At 41.5% G+C, this 19,996-nt stretch overlaps 1 protein-coding gene across 1 annotated transcript in view; it reads left to right on the top strand.

The window, feature by feature from the left end:
• Positions 1-19,996, top strand: part of CHRNA6 (cholinergic receptor nicotinic alpha 6 subunit) — a 51,481-nt gene that overhangs the window by 16,846 nt on the left and 14,639 nt on the right. Inside the window, exon 2 of the mRNA XM_040324403.1 lies at positions 1,261-1,400. Within this exon, the coding sequence (XP_040180337.1) occupies positions 1,261-1,400 (140 nt within the window). The remainder of the gene's footprint in view (positions 1-1,260; positions 1,401-19,996) is intronic.

Genomic DNA, 19,996 nt, shown 5'->3' with positions numbered 1-19,996 from the left:
AGTACAGCATATTCACCCGTTGCATCCGGGTTGCGAGTCCCGCGGGAGTGGGCATTCCTAACATGTGTGTGATTGACGTTTTGCCCAAAAACGAGCTCCCCCCGTCGCGTAAGCCGCGTCACGATTGGCGAAAGGAGCCGAACGGCGATGCGCATGCGCAGTATAGCGCCGACTCGCCGTTCGCCTTAATCGTATTGTAATCTGGGGGGGCAGTGGAATAAGAAAAAGTAGTTTTTAGGGTGAACCACCCCTTTAATTACCGCAATTCTTTATTTATTTATTGGCTTTTGTGAAATGACTTTAATGCCTTTTTATGCTTTATTTAACAAGCATTTTTGGTGTTTGCGCTAAATACTGTAAACGAGCAATTGTGAATTGACATTTTCATCATCGCACGCGTTAAGTGGTCACGTGACCATCGTAACGCATTCGATAACCTTTAGTGAATTGTGCCCATTGATGTGATGTATTATTTTTTAATTTTAATTAAACCAATTATTATTAACTATTATTATTAATTAGCTGCTTAAAATCCCATACCATTCTACAATTTAAATTACCGGTAAACATTTATTTGACTCATTCTTGTTAGCACTGATAAATTGAGTAGCACATTAAAGAGTACATAGGTCGAAGGAAACTAAGCCCCAAGGAAACTATAGGAATACCCCACTTTTGTAATATTCTACTGTCTATACCTCAGTTTTACAAACACACGCTGGGGTTGGTTTGGAAAGAACAGTTGTCAGATGTAATGTAAAGCCAGGGTATGCCAATTACAATATAGCCTAACTAGCCTGGATTTCTTTAACAAGAAACCCAATAGACAGAAACTCTCCATTAGATATGCATTTATTTGGAAATAAATTGCTGGAAACTAGCAAGTCTGACAACCGTATTTGTCAGTCAAACCGTTTACCAGTTGTTTTTTATTTTTTTGGAAGAAACTGGAGTACATCCATGCAAAAGTGGAGAAATGCTTGCTTTTGACAAGCTGAATACAATTATGCACATTTTTTTATGTGCTTCTTTATGCATGCACCATGCTCTGCAGTTTAATATATAAACATAGCTGTAGTGCATAGATGTAAACTAGCCACATAAAAATAATTGGGATTTAGGTTTGAAGTGCAGGGAAGTAAGCAGAAAAATGGACAAGGGTGAAGGAGAGTTTAACCATTATGCTGTTTCTTGAATTCTAAGATCCACTAAGTTTATGGAATCCTAGCCATTTTTAACATTTATTATTCTTACTTTCAGATACATTACAAAGTGAGATCGAAGAGAGACTCTTCCGTAAGCTTTTCGCGCATTACAATCAGCACATAAGACCGGTAGAAAATGTGTCTGATCCTGTCATGGTACAATTTGAGGTTGCAATAACTCAGATTGTTAATGTGGTAAGTCAAGCCCTCTTTGCACAATATTTTCAAATGTCACATTAAGATAATGCTCAAAGTTACACAACTAAAGCAATATTAAATTCAAAACCAAAACAAATTCTTATATGTGGTGTCTGCATTTTTTCCTTTATTTTTCCTTTTTTTTTTACCTGGTGATCCAGCCTGTAACACACTTTCTGTCTTAAGGTGGATTCACTCTTGGAGGAGCAAAAATGACACCTTTGGACAGCAACACTGTCAGTCTGGGGAGAGGGTAGTATTAAAGGGGTTGTGAACCCTCAAGGTTTTTCACCCTAATGCATTCTATGCATTAAGGTGAAAAACCTTCTGTAGTGCAGTAGCCCCCTAGAGCCCCCTTTTACTTACCTGAACCCGATCGTTCCAGCGACGGGGACGAGCACAGCAGCTCCGGCCGCTGTCTCGGGTCCTCGTTGGATAGATTGATAGCAGCAGGAGTCATTGGCTTCCGCTGCTGTCAATAAAATTCAGTGACACAGGAGGCGGGGCCAAGTCCTGCCGTCTGTGTCAGTGGACACAGCAGCAGGACTTGGGAGCATGCCCGCACGAGTGTCTTCATGAAAAGCGGCTCTCCGTGGGAGTATTTGAGAAAAGGAGGAGCGCCACTGAGGGACCCCAGAAGAGGAAGATCGGGGCTGCTCTGTGCAAACCCTGGCACAGAGGAGGTAAGTATAACATGCTTATTTTTTTTTAAACAAACCTTTATAACCCCTTTAAATGCACTAGCAGATGTAGATAAACCTTTTACATAAATAAATAAAAGTCAACTATTGTAAGCCCCCTTGTCAGTGATAAATGGTTTGTCTCAGCGCTCTAGCTGCCACGTTTGCTCACCAACCTTTTCTGTTAAAGGAAATTAAAAAAATAACACACTTACTGATCAAATTACCAGGTAAAAATAAAGTAAAAAAGTAAAAAAAAAAAGAAAACTATTGCAGTCATACGATATAAGAGTTGTTAAGCTGTAATATATTACATTTTTGTTTTTGTGTTTAACACTGCTTTATTCAGAAGAGCATGTTTTTTAGAAAATGTATATATATAAATTCCCTTGTGGCACGAGCATAGGTCACATATAAATCCATAGATTGTAAATGTATACTGTATGTGCATAGGGTGAAGCTGCATCTGCTTCTTAACCTCCCTGGCGGTATGATTCTTTCAGAAAAAACATGCTGAAAGCGGTACCATTATTTGCAAGGAAATTTGGTGTTTTATATTGTAGGCCTGTCATTTTTAGAAATAACTCACTTAAATCTGACCAAACAAGATTCTAATAGGCATCCCGGGTATGACATTTTTTTAAAAACAAAATTATAAATTATAATATAATAAATAATTATAAATAATTATAACAAATAATAATATAATTATAATAAAAATTATTCAATAATGTAATCAAATCAAAATCACTGAAATTTGCTCAGTTGCAGAATTGTCGTTGTCATTATTTTTTTTTTTTATGACGAATTTCCCCACAAATCGCTATCGCACAATTCTGCAAGTGATTATAATTTATTATCGCTGTTTTTTAGCTGATCTAAAACTATTTTTGACATAAAGGGACACTTTTGGTTGCTATGGACAATCTACAGTTTGCAGGGAGAAAGAAATGTTTTTATTATATAAAATAACATGCAGGACACTGGGCAGACCACTAGGGACAAGGGGGTGTGTTTTTTTTACATACAGTACTGTAATCTATAAGATTACAGTATACTGTATGTAATGTGTTTGTTTACTTTTTTGAATTTGGCTTCTCCGTCCCCGTGCGTCATAACGTCGCAGGGAACGGAGATCGGCGGCACAGGAGGACGCTGTGTGAATCGAGCGAGGTCCCGCTCGCTCACACAGCACGGTGGCATCGCTGGATCCAGGGACAAGGTAAGTAAACAGTGCCTGTGGATCTAGCGAGGCAAGCCCGAGTCTGATTTGGGGTTACCGCTCGCAGCAGGAAAATCTAACCCCGAGTCAGACTCGGGAATGCCGCCAGGCAGGTTAAACATAAAGGCTAGGTTCACATCTGTGTGGGTGATGCCGCTGCGGTACCCACACAAATACCAGAAGCGCCAACCACCTACAGATATGCGGGACCCACAGGCGGGTGCCATTAGTCCCAATGGCACACCGCCCGCACTGGAAATTGATCCAGTACTGGGAACCTCTGGTCCTGGGCAGGCTGCGATTTAAAAAATAGTGCAGGGACTTCTTTCCTGCATGTTGCGGGGCATGGCAGCCCATTATAATGAATGGGCTCTTGTGCCCGCGCAATCTGCAAGCCCGCACAGCCGGACAGGTGTAAACCTAGCCTTAGGGTGCTTAATGCTGTATATATCCTATACATCACACCAATTTAATAATGAAAATTACAACTGTCGGCTTCATTCACAAAGGAAGGAGGAACAGGACTGGGCTATCACACTGGGAGCCCAGAACTGCAAATTACACTGGGAAAATGGCCCCCCAATGTAAGCAGGGAGCAATGCTGTCACTCTGACAGCTCTGCACTATGTACTGTATAAAGAGAAGTATTAGCATTTCTGACACAAAGCAGGTGGCCATCATACTGACAACAGAGCTCTGGTGATTTAATTGGGAGATCTGCACTCTACTGCTGCTTACACACAATCGGAAATTCCGACAAGAAAAGTCTGATGTGAGCTTTTGGTCGGAAATTCCGACTGTGTGCAGGCTCCATCTGACTTTTTCTGTTGTAATTTCCACCAGCAAAAAAAAAATTTTGAGCAGCTTCTCAATTTTTCCGACGGGAAAAGTTCTTGTGGGAAATTCTAATCGTCTGTATGCAATTCCGACGCGCAAAAAAAACACATGCTCTGAATCAATTAGAAGCATGCTCGTAATCATTGAACTTCATTTTTCTCAGCATGTTGTAGTGTTGTACGTCACCACGTTCTTGACAGTCGGAATTTTGTGTGACCGTGTGTATGCAAGACAAGTTTGAGGCAACATTTCGTCGGAAAAAAATCCACGATTTTCTTGTAGGAATTTCCGATCGTGTGTACGCACGCGGCATACCAGTGTAATCTGTAGATCTGATTTGTTCGTTTTACGGAGTAAGAAAAGGTTCTCATGCAAACTGCCCCCTCCCCTGGCACATCTCCACGGTAGGTCGCTCTTCTGCCTCAGTCTGGTACTGCTTACATGTCTTGCTGTAGATTGCATTTCTTAAAGAGTGCCTAAAAAGAAGGACTCACTACAGGACATACGAGCCAGCGGGAAGAATCATTGCATACTGTGGGGGGTAGCTATTCAACTCATCCAACTGGTCGATAACTTGCAGCGGTTGAAGAGATGTAAATCTGCAGCATTTTAAGAACTGGAGGTTGATTTACTAAAGGCAAACCAACTGTTCACTTTGCAAGGGAAGTTGCACTTTGCAAGGAAATTTGCCCCAGATCTTAGTAAATGAGAGAAGCTCTGCTGACTTATTTGCAAAGTGAAACTTCACTTCATTCACTAAGCTCAGGGCAAATTCCTTTGCAAGGCGCAACTTCCTTTGCAAAGTGAACAGCCAATTTACTTTTAGTAAATCAACCCCATGGGCCACCCGAAAGATAAGTATAAAGTCATTAAAAGCCAGTTGCTCACCCCCCCCCCCCCCCACCACACATACCCCCTCTTCCCTGGTCACAAGCAATCAGTAGGTATTTTTTTGCATCTACCAATAATACTTTAATCCACAGCCCAAGATCTTCTTTCACAACGATCTACTAAAATTGCTCTTAATGCCAGTCTCCTTACGGTCTTGTCAACACACAGTATTACTGGTTGTTACAAACTTTATTTAAAAAAAAACTTTACAGATTGCTTGTGATCTGGTGAAAATGTTTTGAACCAAATTTTATTTCCTTATTAACGCTTAATTTTTTAAAATTAATTTCTGCTTTCCCTTTTTTCTCAGCTTTTTTTTTTTAACTGCAAGTATGTACATTTTTTACATTTGCCTTATTTATTTTTTGTAGCATCACATTAAAAAATGCTATGTACTAGTGCCTTTAAAACAGGCATACAAAATGTAATATGCTCTTTTAATGAATTGTAAACTACTTTAGCAGGAAGAACACATTTTGGGCCAGATTCACAAAGAGATACAACGGTGTATCTACAGATACACCATCGTATCTCTGACGTAAACTGGTCCTATCAATGCGCCTGATTCATAGAATCAGTTACGCATAGATAGGGCTAGATCCGACAGTGTTACAATGTGTTACACTGTCGGATCTTTTTTTCAATTTAAAAATGGCGCCGGGGGCGTTCCCGCTGATTTACGATAAATAATATGTAAATCACGAGATACGCAAATTCACGAACGTACGCGGACCCGTCGCAGTGTTCTTACGTCGTTTCCGTAGCGGTTTTCCGTCGTATACTTACCCCTTCTTTTATCAGGCGCAGCCAATGTTAAGTATAGCCGACGTTCCCGCGTCGAATTGAAATTTTTTAACGTCGTTTGCGTAAGTCGTTCTCGAATACGGGCGGACGCAACCACTGACGTCCTAGCGACGTCAGTGGGAGCAATGCACGCCGGGAAATTCCCCGAACGGCGCCTGCGCATTTAAATCGGCGCGGGAACGCGCCTGATTTAAATAGTACACTCCCCTAGCCGCGGAATTTGAATTCCGCCGGGGGATTTAGGATCCGCCGTCACAAGTTTGGAGGTAAGTTGTTTGTGAATTAGCCACTTGCCTCCTAAACTTGCGGGAGCGGATCTTAATTCACGTAGAACGAGCGGATCTATAGATCCGCTGCGCTACGTGAATCTGGCCCAGTGCTCACAATATTCGCTTTTAGTATGCCGATTAATGCTAAATCGCGCTGGTTTAATCACATTACAACAACTACCCCATCCCATTCAGTTGTCTTTGGACCAAAAAGCAGTAAATCTAGGGCTAATTGACAGCATCTGTCATTTTTTATAATGTGCATTGGCCCAACCATGGTATGTGAAGATGTCCAAGCTTCATCCATATTCATCCATATTTACCTGAAGGAGGGATGCACTTTGCATTTTCACCTTTGGTGTGAGAAATACTTATCCCGACATGGCATATACAATAGGAACAGTATCTGCTCAAGCTAAAGCGCTAAAGAGCCGTCCTTTCTTATTCATTTAGGTTTGTATTCTTTGCAGTTGAAGCGGCCCCAGCCCAGATCTGCACAAAAGCTAGAGCCAAACATTTATTTTTATCTTTTTATACAGTGTAAACTACTTGCTGAGACAACTTGCTGACCAAACACAATCACAGTATGAATTATATATTCTTTTTTACAGACCATGGCTCTAATATGCTGCTATACACAATGTGAATTAATAACTCAGAATATAACTGTATGATTCACTTTTCAGTTATTTTTATATTTTTTCCAGCAAATAAATAAATCTACGCAATTTATTTGGCAGCACAGCAGTACTTATAAACCAAAACTCTGTATATAGTGGCCCAGATTCACGTAGGGCGGCGTAACTTTAAGGCGTAACGTATCGTATTTACGCTACGCCGCCGCAACTTAGAAAGGCAAGTGCAGTATTCACAAAGCACTTGCGTCCTAAGTTACGGCAGCGTAGCGTAAATGTGCCGGCGTAAGCGCGCCTAAATCAAATGAGGAAGAGGTGGGCGTGTTTTATGTAAACTAATCATGACCCCACATAATTGACCCTTTTTACGAACGGCGCATGCGCGCGCATGCTCAGTATCACGTCAAATTTTCAAAGTAAATTGCGCCCGCTCAATGCTTAGTAGACGTGAACGTAACCTACGCCCAGCCCCATTCACGGACGACTTACGCAAACGATGTAAAATACGACGCTGTTCGTATGTTTCCGACGTCCATACCTAACATGACTTACCCCTGCTTTATGAGGTGGTAACTTTACGCCGGCGTATGTCTTACGTAAACAACATTTCTTGATACACTGGGCGCACGTACGTTCGTGAACCGGCGTATCTAGCTATTTTGCATATTCTAGGTGGAAATCTACAGAAGCGCCACCTAGCGGCCAGCGTAAATATGCACCCTAAGATACGACGGCGTAGGAGACTTACGCCGCTCGTATCTAGGCAACTGTGAGGCGTATCTGATTCTATGAATCAGGCGCCGAGTTGCGACGGCCTGCATTCGTAGTTACGACAGCGTATCTGGAGATACGCCGTCGTAACTCCTTTGTGAATCCGGGCCAGTGTGTCTAGTTCTAATCTCTATGTTATTTAAAGTAGAATTTTATAGCAGTTTATATCTAGCTACAGAATGTTCCAGAAGAGCATCCTTGTGATGCTGTTACAGATTGCTCGTCATCAGTGATTTGTTGCTAGACATTATAGAGTATAGGAAGCAGCAGTCACCAGGGACGATGCAAGGATGAAACGCTGCAGAAACTCATCAGTTAAGCTATTTAGCAATAAATAACTAATGACTGAGCAACTTGGTGACACAATTAAAAATAACTGACCATTCTTTAAAAGTTTTCTAGCAATTTATCACCATTAAAAGTTAGGTCACCATTGCATGCTCACTTGTGTGACATGACCCTTAAAACTCAACTCAAAACAAAAACTGGAAAAAGGTAAGAATCATACTAACAAAATCCCAGAATAAACACATTTTTGATACACCAGGAAAAGGATAGAACACATATAGGTTTTTTCATTGCTTTATGTGTTCACTGTCCTGGTGATCCCCAATCCTTATTTCCTGTCCTTGGCCTTGACAGGGCCAGGAGTAGGGTATCGAAGTTAAAGTGATATTAAAGGCTCATGTTTTTTTTTTAATAACAAACATGTTATACTTACCTACTCTGTGCAATGGTTTTGCAGAGTGGCCCTGATCCTCCTTTTCTCGGGTCCCCCACCTGTACTCTTGGCCCCTCCCCCTTGCCGAGTGGCCCCATAACAAGCCGCTTGCTATGGGAGCACTCATGTGTGACTCCCAAGGTGACTCTGTGTGTCTTTAAAGCTGAATACACACTATACAATTTTCTGTCGATTTTTTCCTTTAGATTTACCAAAACCATATAATATGAGGTCAAATCTAAAAACGTTCAATTTGTATGCAATTAGGCAGTCCCTTGAACTAAAGGAAATCTAACAACTAAAGTTGTATAGTGTGTATCCATACTATACATTTTCTGAAGATTTTTGTCTTCAGATTTACCAAAACCATGTAGTGCAAGGGCCTGCCTGATTGCATACAAATTGAAACTCTTATGCCCTGTACCCACGATCGGTTAGTCTGATGAAAATGGACCGATGGACCGTTTTCAATGGATGTGTGGGCCCCATCAGTTTTTTTTCCCATCGGTGAAAAAAAATAGAACCTGTTTTAAATTTTTCGTATGGTTAAAAAATGTATCGGTCAAAAATCCACGCATGCTCAGAATCAAGTCGACGCATGCTCGGAAGCATTGAACTTCATTTTTCTCTGCACGTTGTTGTGTTTTACGTCACCGCGATGGACACGATCGGATTTTTAACCGATGGTGTGTAGGCAAGACTGATGAAAGTCAGCTTCATCGGATATCTGATGAAAAAATCCATCGGTTCGAACCAATCGTGTGTACAGGGCATCAAGGTTTGACCTCATATTATATGGTTTTGGTAAATCTGAAGACAAAAATCTGCATAAAATCGAATAGTGTGTATAGGGTCTAAAAGCCACTCCCTTCTCACTGGCTGTGATTGACAGCGGCAGGAGACAGTGTCTCAGCCAATGAGTAGGGACAGAGATGGGAGAGCCTCTGTTCTCCTGCACATCACTAGATCGAGATGGGGCTTGGGTAAGAAATAGGGGGGGCTCCACACAGATGGGTTTTTTTTTACCTTAAAGTGGAGCTCCGCCGTAAAAAAAATATTAAAAGCCAGCAGCTACAAATACTGCAGCTGCTGACTTTTAATATTAGGACACTTACCTGTTCTGGCATCCAGCGACATCGGCAGCAGAAGACGAGCAATCGCTCGTCACTCTGCTGCCCCCACCGCCATCCTCGGTGAGGGAAACAGGAAGTGAAGCATTGCGGCTTCACTGCCTGGTTCCCTATGGCGTATGTGCGAGTCACGCTGCGCCATGCTCACTGGTCCCGCTGTGTTCTGGGAGCCATGTGTTTCCCAGAACACAATGGGGGGGGGGTGGGAAGTGACGCACTACCCGCAGAGTGGACTCCCAGAAGTGGGTGCAAATACCTGTCTTAGACAGGTATCTGCACCCCCTCCCCCCTGAAAGGTGCCAAATGTGACACCGGAGGGGGGGAGGGTTCCGATGAGCAGAAGTTCCACTTTAGGGTGGAGCTCCTCTTTAATGAATAGAATAAAACCTTCAGCCTCTACAACCACTGTAAAGTAGAACTTCATCTAGAAGTTAAGTTACCTAAAAGTTAGGGAAGTTACACTCTGCCCCCCCCCCCCCCCATTCAACTTTTGGTACATTATTTTATTTTTTTACAGGATTTGACAGTTATTATATTTAGAAGATGGCAGGTTAAAGGACAATAAGGATGCTTGAAGAACACAGACTCTAGCACTAGAATTTCACTGATAGGAACAGTTGCAGTATAACTTGCAGTAACAGACATAAACACTTATTAGGCACATATTTACATCTTGATCGTCCTAGATGTAAATCCCTTCCGGCCCATTTTCATTAGTACAGTGACAGTGCATATTATTAGCACTGATCGCGGTAATAATGACACTGGTGATGTCAGTGGCAGTTAGTTACCACCAGCGTCAGTTAGTGTCAGATTGTGCTGCGCATTATCACAGTCACGTTATATGTCACTGATCGCCGCCATTACTGGTATGAAAAGATAAATAAATAAAAATTCAAATGTATAAACCATGGCTACACCTAAACCTTGGGTACAGCATTGCATGACCGCGCAATTGTCAGTTAAAGTAGCACAATGCCAAATAGCAAACATGGTCTGGTTATGAAGGGGTAAAAGCTTCTGGAGCTGAAGTGGTTAAAGACCTATTAGTATAAAGTCATTTTTCAAGAGATGGGTCAAAAGCCCCGTGTAGCTCTCAGCCTAGGGGTATAACAATGTGGGCAATGTTCCTTCTGTAAATACAGCGGGTAAAAAAAGTCTTGAACACGTCACCATTTTTCTAGGTAAATATATTTCTAAAGGTGCTATTGACATGAAATTTTCACTGCATGTCAGCAACAATCCATTCAATCCATACATACAAAGAGATCAAAACAAATACATTCAAAAACTAAGTTATGTGTAATAAAATGGAACGGCACAGGGTAAAAGTATTGAACACATGAAAGCCAAGACACCAGCTGAAATCTCTCAGGGTTCAGAAAGCAATCCTTCCCCTTGTCAGTGCAAATGAATATCAGCTGGTTCAGTCTCAACTGATGGCCTATAAATAGGTGTCTTAGTACCAAGGTGTCACACAAGAAACAGCTCATGCTGGGTAAAAGCAAAAGTACAAAGTATTAAATACATTTCAGTTAGCATGTTCAATACCTTTTTCCCTGTGTCATTCCATTTTATTACACATAATTTAATTTGTGAACTTATTTGTTTTGGTTTCTTTGTATGTATAGATGACATGGGTTGTTATCGACATGTGGTTAAAATTTTATAACAATAGCACCCTTAAAAACGTATTTACCTAGAAAAATGGTGACATGTTCAATACTTATTTTACCCACTGTATATTGGAATGTCAGATGATGGAGAATTATTAGAAGTAAAATTCAAACCTTAACACTTCACTAATTGTGAAACAGTGGGGTGGTATACCTTTTTCCTGTGGTTTTAACTCTTTCTACATGGGATATTCTGACAAAGAATTAAAGATCATGTTATTGATATCAATGGGGGCAATTTAGAAAGCTCAATAGCCAGCCATTTTGCAAGCAATCATGGTTACAGAACGGAATGTCTACAGTTTTTGGCTCTCGCCAAAATCTACCCTCATATAAGAGGTGGTGATTTTGACAGAAAGGTTTTGCAGATTGAAACTAAATGGATTTTTAAGTTAAATGTGACACAACCACCAGGCCTTAATTAAACCATCAGTTTTGTTCTATTAACCACTTCAATACCAGGCACTTACACCCCCTTCCTGCCCAAACCAATTTTCGGCTTTCAGCAATGTCGCTGTTTAAATGACAATTGTGCGGTCATGCTACACTGTACCCAAACAGAATTTTTATCATGTTGTTCCCACAAATAGAGAACCGCAGAGGACAAGGGCAGTACACACCACGTAGCTTTAGGTGCACACTGCAGAGGACACAGGCAGTGAACACCACGTAGCTTTAGGTGCACACTGCAGAGGACACGGGCAGTACACACACCACGTAGCTTTAGGTGCACACTGCAGAGGACACTGGCAGTACACACCATGTAGCTTTAGGTGCACACTTCAGAGGACACAGGCAGTACACACCACATAGCTTTAAGTGCACACTGCAGAGGACACAGGCAGTACACACCACGTAGCTTTAGGTGCACACTGCAGAGGACATAGGCAGTACACACCACGTAGCTTTAGGTGCACACTGCAGAGGACACAGGCAGTACACACCACGTAGCTTTAGGTGCACACTGCAGAGGACACAGGCAGTACACCACGTGAGAATACTGCAGCTAGCACAATCACCTGCCTGCCTGTCAGTAAATTAGGAAGAGCGGATCTAGCTAAACTATACAGTGTATAAATATATATACAACACCTGGGATGCATATATATCCTCTACACACTGTAACTTTAACTGACTAGCCTGCCTGCTCTATCTACCTACTAAAAATGACTCTCTCTCTGTCTTCTCTCTCTTAACCACCGCAACAAACTACACAAGGCCGACCTGCAGGCGGCCTTTTTTAGTGTTGGGGGGGAACTAAACCCCCTGAGCCATAATTGGCCAAAGCCACCCTGGCTTTGGCCAATTATGGCTCTCCTTTTTTTGCAAGCTGTGATTGGCCAAGCATGCGGGTCATAGTGCATGCTTGGCCAATCATCAGCCAGCAATGCACTGCGATGCCGCAGTGAATTATGGGCCGTGAAACGCCACTTGAATTTTTGCGCGAGCGGCCCAAAACATTTGTAATTCGACGAACAATCGAACATACGATGTTCGAGTCGAACATGAGTTTGACTCGAATACGAAGCTCATCCCTATTAGTAAATAGAGTCCACCTGTGTGTAATTTAATCTCAGTATAAATACAGCTTCTCTGTGAAGCCCTCAGAGGTTTGTTAGAGAACCTTAGTGATCAAACAGCATCAGGAAGGCCAAGGAACACACCAGACAGGTCAGGGATAAAGTTGTGGAGAAGGAAAGCAGGGTTAGGTTATAAAAAATATCCCAAGCTTTGAACATCTCACGGAGCACTGTTCAATCAATCATTTGAAAATGGAAAGAGTATGAAACAACTGCAAACCTACCAAGACATGGCTGTCCATCTAAACTGACATATTCCAGGCAAGGAGAGAATTCATCAGAGAAGCAGCCAAGAGGTTCATGGTAATTCTGGAGGAGCTGCAGAGGTCCACAGCTCAAATGGTAGATTCTGTCCAGAGGTCAACTATTAGGTGTGCACTCCACAAATCTGGACTTTATGGAAGAGTTTAAGAAGAAAGCCATTGTTGAAAGTAAGCCAAAAGAAGTACCATTTGCAGTTTGCGAGAAGCCATGTGGAGGACACAGCAAACATCTAGAAGAAAGTGCACTGGTCAGATGAGACCAAAATTTAACTTTTTGGCCTAAAAGCAAAATGCTATGTGTGGTGGAAAACTGAACACCAGCAGTGACAGGGAAGCTGGTCAGAGTTGATGAAAAGATCTGTTGAGCCAAATACAGGGCAATCTTAGAAAAAAACTGAAAGAGTCTGCAAAAAGACTTAAGACTGGGGTAGAGGTTCACCTTCCAGCAGGACAACGCCCCTAAACATACAGCCAGAGCTACAATGGAATGATTTAGATCAAAGCATATTCATGTGTTAGAATGGTCCAGACCTAAATCCAATTGAGAATCTGTGGCAAGACTTAAAATTTGCTGTTCACAGACACTCTCCATCCAATCTGAAAGAGCTTGAGCTATTTTGCAAGGAAGAATGGGCAAAAAAGTCCCTCTCTAAATGTACAAGGCTGGTAGAGACATCCCCAAAAAGACTTGCAGCTGTAATTGCAGCGAAAGGTGGTTCTACAAAGTATTGACTCAGGGGGGCTGAATACAAATACACTTTTCAAATATTTATTTGTTAAAAAAAATAAAAACCGTTTATCATTTTTCATTTCACTTCACAATTATCTAACACTTTGTGTTGGTCTATCACATAAAATCCCAATAAAATACATTTATGTTTTTCATTTTAATATTACAATGAGTTTCAATACTTTTTTAAGGCACTGTATGGTCATTGTCTGTCTAGTCTGCTTGGAGCAATCAGCCTATAGCCCTGCAATGACCTCAAGACGGAAGTTGCCCCTAAGGGCAATAACAAGTTGCCATCTAGGAGAAGACATCCCTGGCAATGTTGATCAAGGTCAACATTTCTCCTCTTATTATAATCGCTCCCCATCTAATCGCTCCCCGCTCCCCATCTACAAATCATCACAGGTTACCAGACCTAATAGTTGCTGTATTTGCAGTAAAAACCCATTGCCTGACAAGCTAGTATGTCAAGCCTGCTTCGAGCAAGCAGCAACAGACAAAGAAGCAGACATCAGGAAAGTAGCAATTCAACCCTTGACTGAGGAGTAGAGAATCTATCGGTTGACTTCTTGGCCAATTCTTTATTCAAAGCTTTGATTAAAGAATTGGTAAATAAGTCAATAGATGGAGTCTCTACTTCTCAGTCAAGGGATGAATTGCCTAGCACCTCCAACCAGAGCCAGCAAGTGGTACCCAATTGGAATGTTTGTCAAAAGGACAAAGACATTAAAGGGCCTAAAGGCTTTGATTTCTGCCTAATAGAAGCCTTTTACATGGGCAATTAAGGAGGCGATTGCCTGGGGTGAAATAGAGGAAATTCTCTACAAGGTTAGAATGTACCTCCCAAATCTCAAGAGAGATCCAGTATCATTTTCCCTCTTTGAGGGACTGGAGTAGTTAATCCAGGAAGAATAGCAGGGCCCAAAGTAAAAGGCCTGTATGAATAACATATTGTCAAAACTGTAACCCCTGAAAAAGACAAAGATCAATCTGCTATTGTTGCCTCCAATGGTGAATGTATCATTATTGCAAGTTTGCGACTGACAAGACACGTCACCTTGTGGTGATGTTCAAGGACGCTCTAGACCAAAAATGATATCTAGATCTAGCGCTCTTATGAAGCATCTGAAGGTGCCTACAGACCAGCAATACCATTGGAAGCAGTAGGCAGAGAGATATCACGTTAGATGACTAACATTTAAAAATAAAAAAGGCTGTCTGGAGGTAGTGGAGAGAGACAAAGTGGTAACAGCTTTGTAAGAGCTGAAATTGGCAAGAGACTTTGTGGTGCAGGCATCAGTAGGCGTATTTTGATGTTCTTTAGGAGTGATCCTCTCCGCAATCACAGCAAAATGGGCATAACGGCAGAAGCCATGGTCGGCAGGATCACGCCTCATAATCAAACTGGTATAAGATACAAGACAAGGATTCCAGTCTATATTCGGAGGTAGACTGGATACAGTCACTTCATCTGATAAAATTAGAAGAATCAAAGAGGTCCAGCTTATAGGCAGCAACTTCAGGTTACTTATGAAGAGGAAAAATCCTATAGTTCGGGAAAAGATTACCAAAGGGAACTGGAGAAGTACTCAGACTTCTTTGTTTAAGCCTATCTAAGACACCTGTCTTGGAAGAACACAAAAAAGTCCCCCTAAGGGTCGTCCCTCATCCAGGGGAACGAGGAGTAGAACCTTGATGTTGAAAGTGCGACTGCTAGTCGATTGAGTTAAAATTCATCAAGAAGACCTGAGGGCACTCTGCCAGCAACTCAAAATCAGTTAGTAGATTCGTTTAGCCACTCAAACAACAAGTGCTGGTGTGTTCAGTCAGATAATTCTGAAGGGGGGATCTCCTCATGTAGATCCAGTGACAACTCCCCGGAATATGAAATGCAGTGGACTCCTAGAGCATCATACCCAACAGTGAAGGGGAGACTACTTAGACTGCCTGTGAAAATTCCAGTTGAGGCATATCTATTCCCCCAATGCCTATGATATGCAAATTCTTAGCCATACTCAGGCTGAATCCAGTCACAATATCAGCAATTATACATTTTTTGCAGAGGAGGCTCTGGTTTCTGTCTCTCCTACAGTTAAAGATTGAGTCACCACTGCTTCTGCCAGTGACTCCAGATCTATTTTCTCAAGGCTAGTTTTTACCATCCAGCCCCAAGAGATTACATTTGATAGCATGGAAGTTGAGAGGCAGAGGCTACCAAGTCACCCAAGTCAAGGGTGCTCAGTGTAGGTAGTGGCTACTTTGCTTCAAGCCAGAAAGGTCTCCACAAATAAGACTTATAAGATTATGGATATAATTTGCAGCTCTTACAGAGCAAAAAGCCTGGAGTCCTTTTATCATCAGAACCAGCCAAGGTTCTGCAGTTCTTACAACTGGGGCTGGACAAGGGCCTAGATTAAAGGGGTTGTAAAGGTAATTTTTTTCCCCCCTAAATAGCTTCCTTTACCTTAGTGCAGTCCTCCTTCACTTACCTCATCCTTTGATTTTGCTTTTAAATGTCCTTATTTCTTCTGAGAAATCCTCACTTCCTGTTCTTCTGTCTGTAACTACACACTGTAATGCAAGGCTTCCTCCCTGGTGTGGAGAAAGCCTCTTGAGGGGGCGAGCAGGAGTGTCAGGACGCCCACTAACACACAGCTCCTTTCTCTATCTGCAAAGTAGAGAGCGTCCTGACACTTCTGCTCGCCCCCTCCCCCCTCAAGAGGCTTTCTCCACACCAGAGAGAAAGCCTCACATTACGGTAAATGTACATGCAGCGGTCCTTAAGTGGTTAATGTGCATAACGAAGCAAAGGAAAGATGAAAAAATCTCCAAAAGGCATCAAATTACAGATTAGACATTCTTATAATATGTCAAAAAAAGTTAGATTTTATTTCCATCATTTACACTTTCAAAATGACAGAAAACAAAAAAATGGCGTCTGCAAAAGTTTGGGCACCCTGCAGAATTGATAGCATGCACTGCCCCCTTTGCAAAGCTGAGACCTGCCAGTGTCATGGATTGTTCTCAATCATCGTCTGGGAAGACCAGGTGATGTCAATCTCAAAGGTTTTAAATGCCCAGACTCATCTGACCTTGTCCGGACAATCAGCACCATGGGTTCTTCTAAGCAGTTGTCTAGAAAACTGAAACTGAAAATAGTTGACGCTCACAAAGCTGGAGAAGGCTATAAGAAGATAGCAAAGCGTTTTCAGATGTCAATATCCTCTGTTCGGAATGTAATTAGGAAATGGCAGTCATCAGGAACAGTGGAAGTTAAAGCAAGATCTGGAAGACCAAGAAAAATATCAGACAGAACAGCTTGCAGGATTGTGAGAAAAGCAATTCAAAACCCACATTTGACTGCATGATCCCCCCAGAAAGATCTGGCAGACACTGGAGTTGTGGTACACTATTCCACTATAAAGAGATACTTGTACAAATATGGTCTTCATGGAAGAGTCATCAGAAGAAAACCTCTTCTATGTCCTCACCACAAAAATCAGCGTTTGAACATATACACAAGCCTTAATGCATTTTGGAAACAAGTTCTATGGCCTGATGAGGTTAAAATATAACTTTTTGGCCGGAATGAGCAAAGGTACGTTTGGAGAAGAAAGGGCACAGAATTTAATGAAAAGAACCTCTGTCCAACTGTTAAGCATGGGGGTGGATCAATCATGCTTTGGGGTTGTATTGCAGCCAGTGGCACAGGGAACATTTCACGAGTAGAAGGAAAAATGGATTCAATAAAATGTCAGCAAATTTTGGATGGTAACTTGATGCCATCTGTGAAAAAGCTGAAGTTAAATAGAGGATGACTTCTACAAATGGATAATGATCCTAAACACACCTCAAAATCCACGGGGGATTACATCAAGAGGCGTAAACTGAAGGTTTTGCCATGGCCTTCACAATCTCCTGACCTCAACATAATTGAAAATCTATGGATAGACCTTTAAAGAGCAGTGTGTGACAGACAGCCCAGAAATCTCAAAGAACTGGAAGACTCTTGTAAGGAAGAATGGGCAAAGATACCTCAAACAAGAATTGAAAGACTCTTGGCTGGCTACAAAAAAGCGTTTACAAGCTGTGATACTTGCCAAAGGGGGCAGTACAAGATATTAACTCTGCAGGATGCCCAAACTTTTGCAGACGCCATTTTTTTGTTTTCTGTCATTTTGAAAGTGTAAATGATGGAAATAAAATCTAACTTTTTTTGACATATAAGAATGTCTAATCTTTAACTAGTTACCGACCGCCCACCATCGTTATATGTCCTCACTTTAAAGATGAATATCTCGGTAACGGCAGCAGCTGCTGCCACAATCAAGATATTCATCTCTTCAGTGGGCGGTCCGGTACACGATAACTGCGGTCTCCGCGGCGGATTCCCTGCGAGATCGCCGTTATCGGTGGCGGGAGAGGGGCCCCCCCCTCCCGCCGCTCTCCCGCGCCCTCCGCCGCTTACCGTAGCCGTCGGTAGCGGCGGAGGCGATCGGGACCGTTCGGCAGCTGAGCGGGGACGAGACTGAAGGAAAAATCTCCTTCGCCCGTCCCCATAGCTCTGCTGGGCGGAAGTGACGTCAAAACGTCAGTCCCGCCCAGCGTCTTAAAGCAACATTTTTTTTTTTTGTCATTTGAAAAAATGACATTTCCAATTTTTTTTTTTTTTTTTGCATTTAAGCCTAAATAACAGATCTGAGGTCTTTTTGACCCCAGATCTCATATTTAAGAGGACCTGTCATGCTTTTTTCTATTACAAGGGATGTTTACATTCCTTGTAATAGGAATAAAAGTGATAATTTTTTTTTTTATTTCAGTGTTAAAAATTGTAAAATAAATAAAAATAAATGCGCAAACTAAAAAAACATTTTTTTAAAGCGCCCCGTCCCGACGAGCTCGCGCGTAGAAGCGAACGTATATGCGAGTAGCGCCCGCATATGAAAACGGTGTTCAAACCACACAAGTGAGGTATCGCCGCGATCGTTAGAGCGAGAGCAATAATTTTAGCCTTAGGCCTACTCTGTAACTCAAAAAATGCAACCTGTAGAATTTTTTAAACGTCGCCTATCGAGATTTTTATGGGTAAAAGTTTGACGCCATGCCACGAGCGGGCGCAATTTTTAAGCGTGACATGTTGGGTATCATTTTACTCGGCGTAACATTATCTTTCACAATATATAAAAAAATTGGGCCAAATTTATTGTTGTCTTATTTTTTAATTTAAAAAAGTGAATTTTTTCCAAAAAAAGTGCGCTTGTAAGACCGCTGCGCAAATACGGTGTGACAAAAAGTATTGCAATGACTGCCATTTTATTCTCTAGGGTGTAAGAAAAAAATATATATAATGTTTTGGGGTTTTAAGTAATTTTCTAGCAAAAAAAAATGTTTTAGTCTCGTAAACACCAACTCTGAAAAACAGGTCCGGGGCTAAAGTGGTTAATTTGATGACTTTTGGAGATTTTTCCATCTTACCTTGGCTTCGTTATGCACATTATTACAAATTTTTACCTGGGGTGCCCAAACTTTCGATCCCCACTGTAACGATGCGTGATTTAAAATAGCGAACTATAATTTATTCTTAAAAGGGAAAATGGAAGAAGGGTAAAAGAATGGCGTAGATAATAAAGAGAGATATTATGTTAAAACTGAGTTAAAATTGTCACCCACTCACAAGGATTAAAAAAGAGAGAGTGATGACAAATAAAATATTAGAATAAATGAGACACTAAGACATATATATTTAAAATTTTTAGGGCTGTGCAAATTAACTTTTAATTAATCGATTAATCTTTAATTTTTTTGATGGATTAAAATTCTTTTGATTGGTACTCACCTCTCCGGTGACCTTACTATCTGCCACACGCAAGGGCTGTTACACTTCCTTCTATCACTTCCCTCTATCAACCTGGGATTCTACAGCCATACACTGGGAGTTGTGATAGTACCCTTCATGGGACATCTACATGCCGACGGACTGATGTTAACCTCTCCTCATCTGGATTCAGCAGTGGTATCGTTTTTATACCAGTATCATACTTAGCTACATGTTTTTATGACTGCTTTTAGTACCGTTTGGTATTACTCGCACCATTTTTACAGTTTATGTAGCTACATCGATTTTATCTCCAGTGCAATATTTATTTTGTTACCTACTTGAAGACTATAAAAGTTTTAATGATATTCCCATCGAGCGCTGCCTTTGTGTGTTTTCTATATTAAGAGGTAAGTAAGAGGGGTGTAAATGTATCGAGAATAAAAATCCATTTGGATTCTAGTTGGCTGAGGGTTCTGACCTTATGCCCGCCTCGCCAATGCCTTTTGTAAGGTTCGATGCCCTAAAACTTGAGGTGTGTGGGGTCTTGTTTATGATGTGTGGCAAAA

Source organism: Rana temporaria, chromosome 1 (assembly GCF_905171775.1).
Source record: "Rana temporaria chromosome 1, aRanTem1.1, whole genome shotgun sequence".
Lineage (NCBI taxonomy): Eukaryota > Metazoa > Chordata > Amphibia > Anura > Ranidae > Rana > Rana temporaria.
The sequence above is the reverse complement of the archived record's forward strand: the minus strand, read 5'-3'. Positions and strand labels throughout refer to the sequence as shown.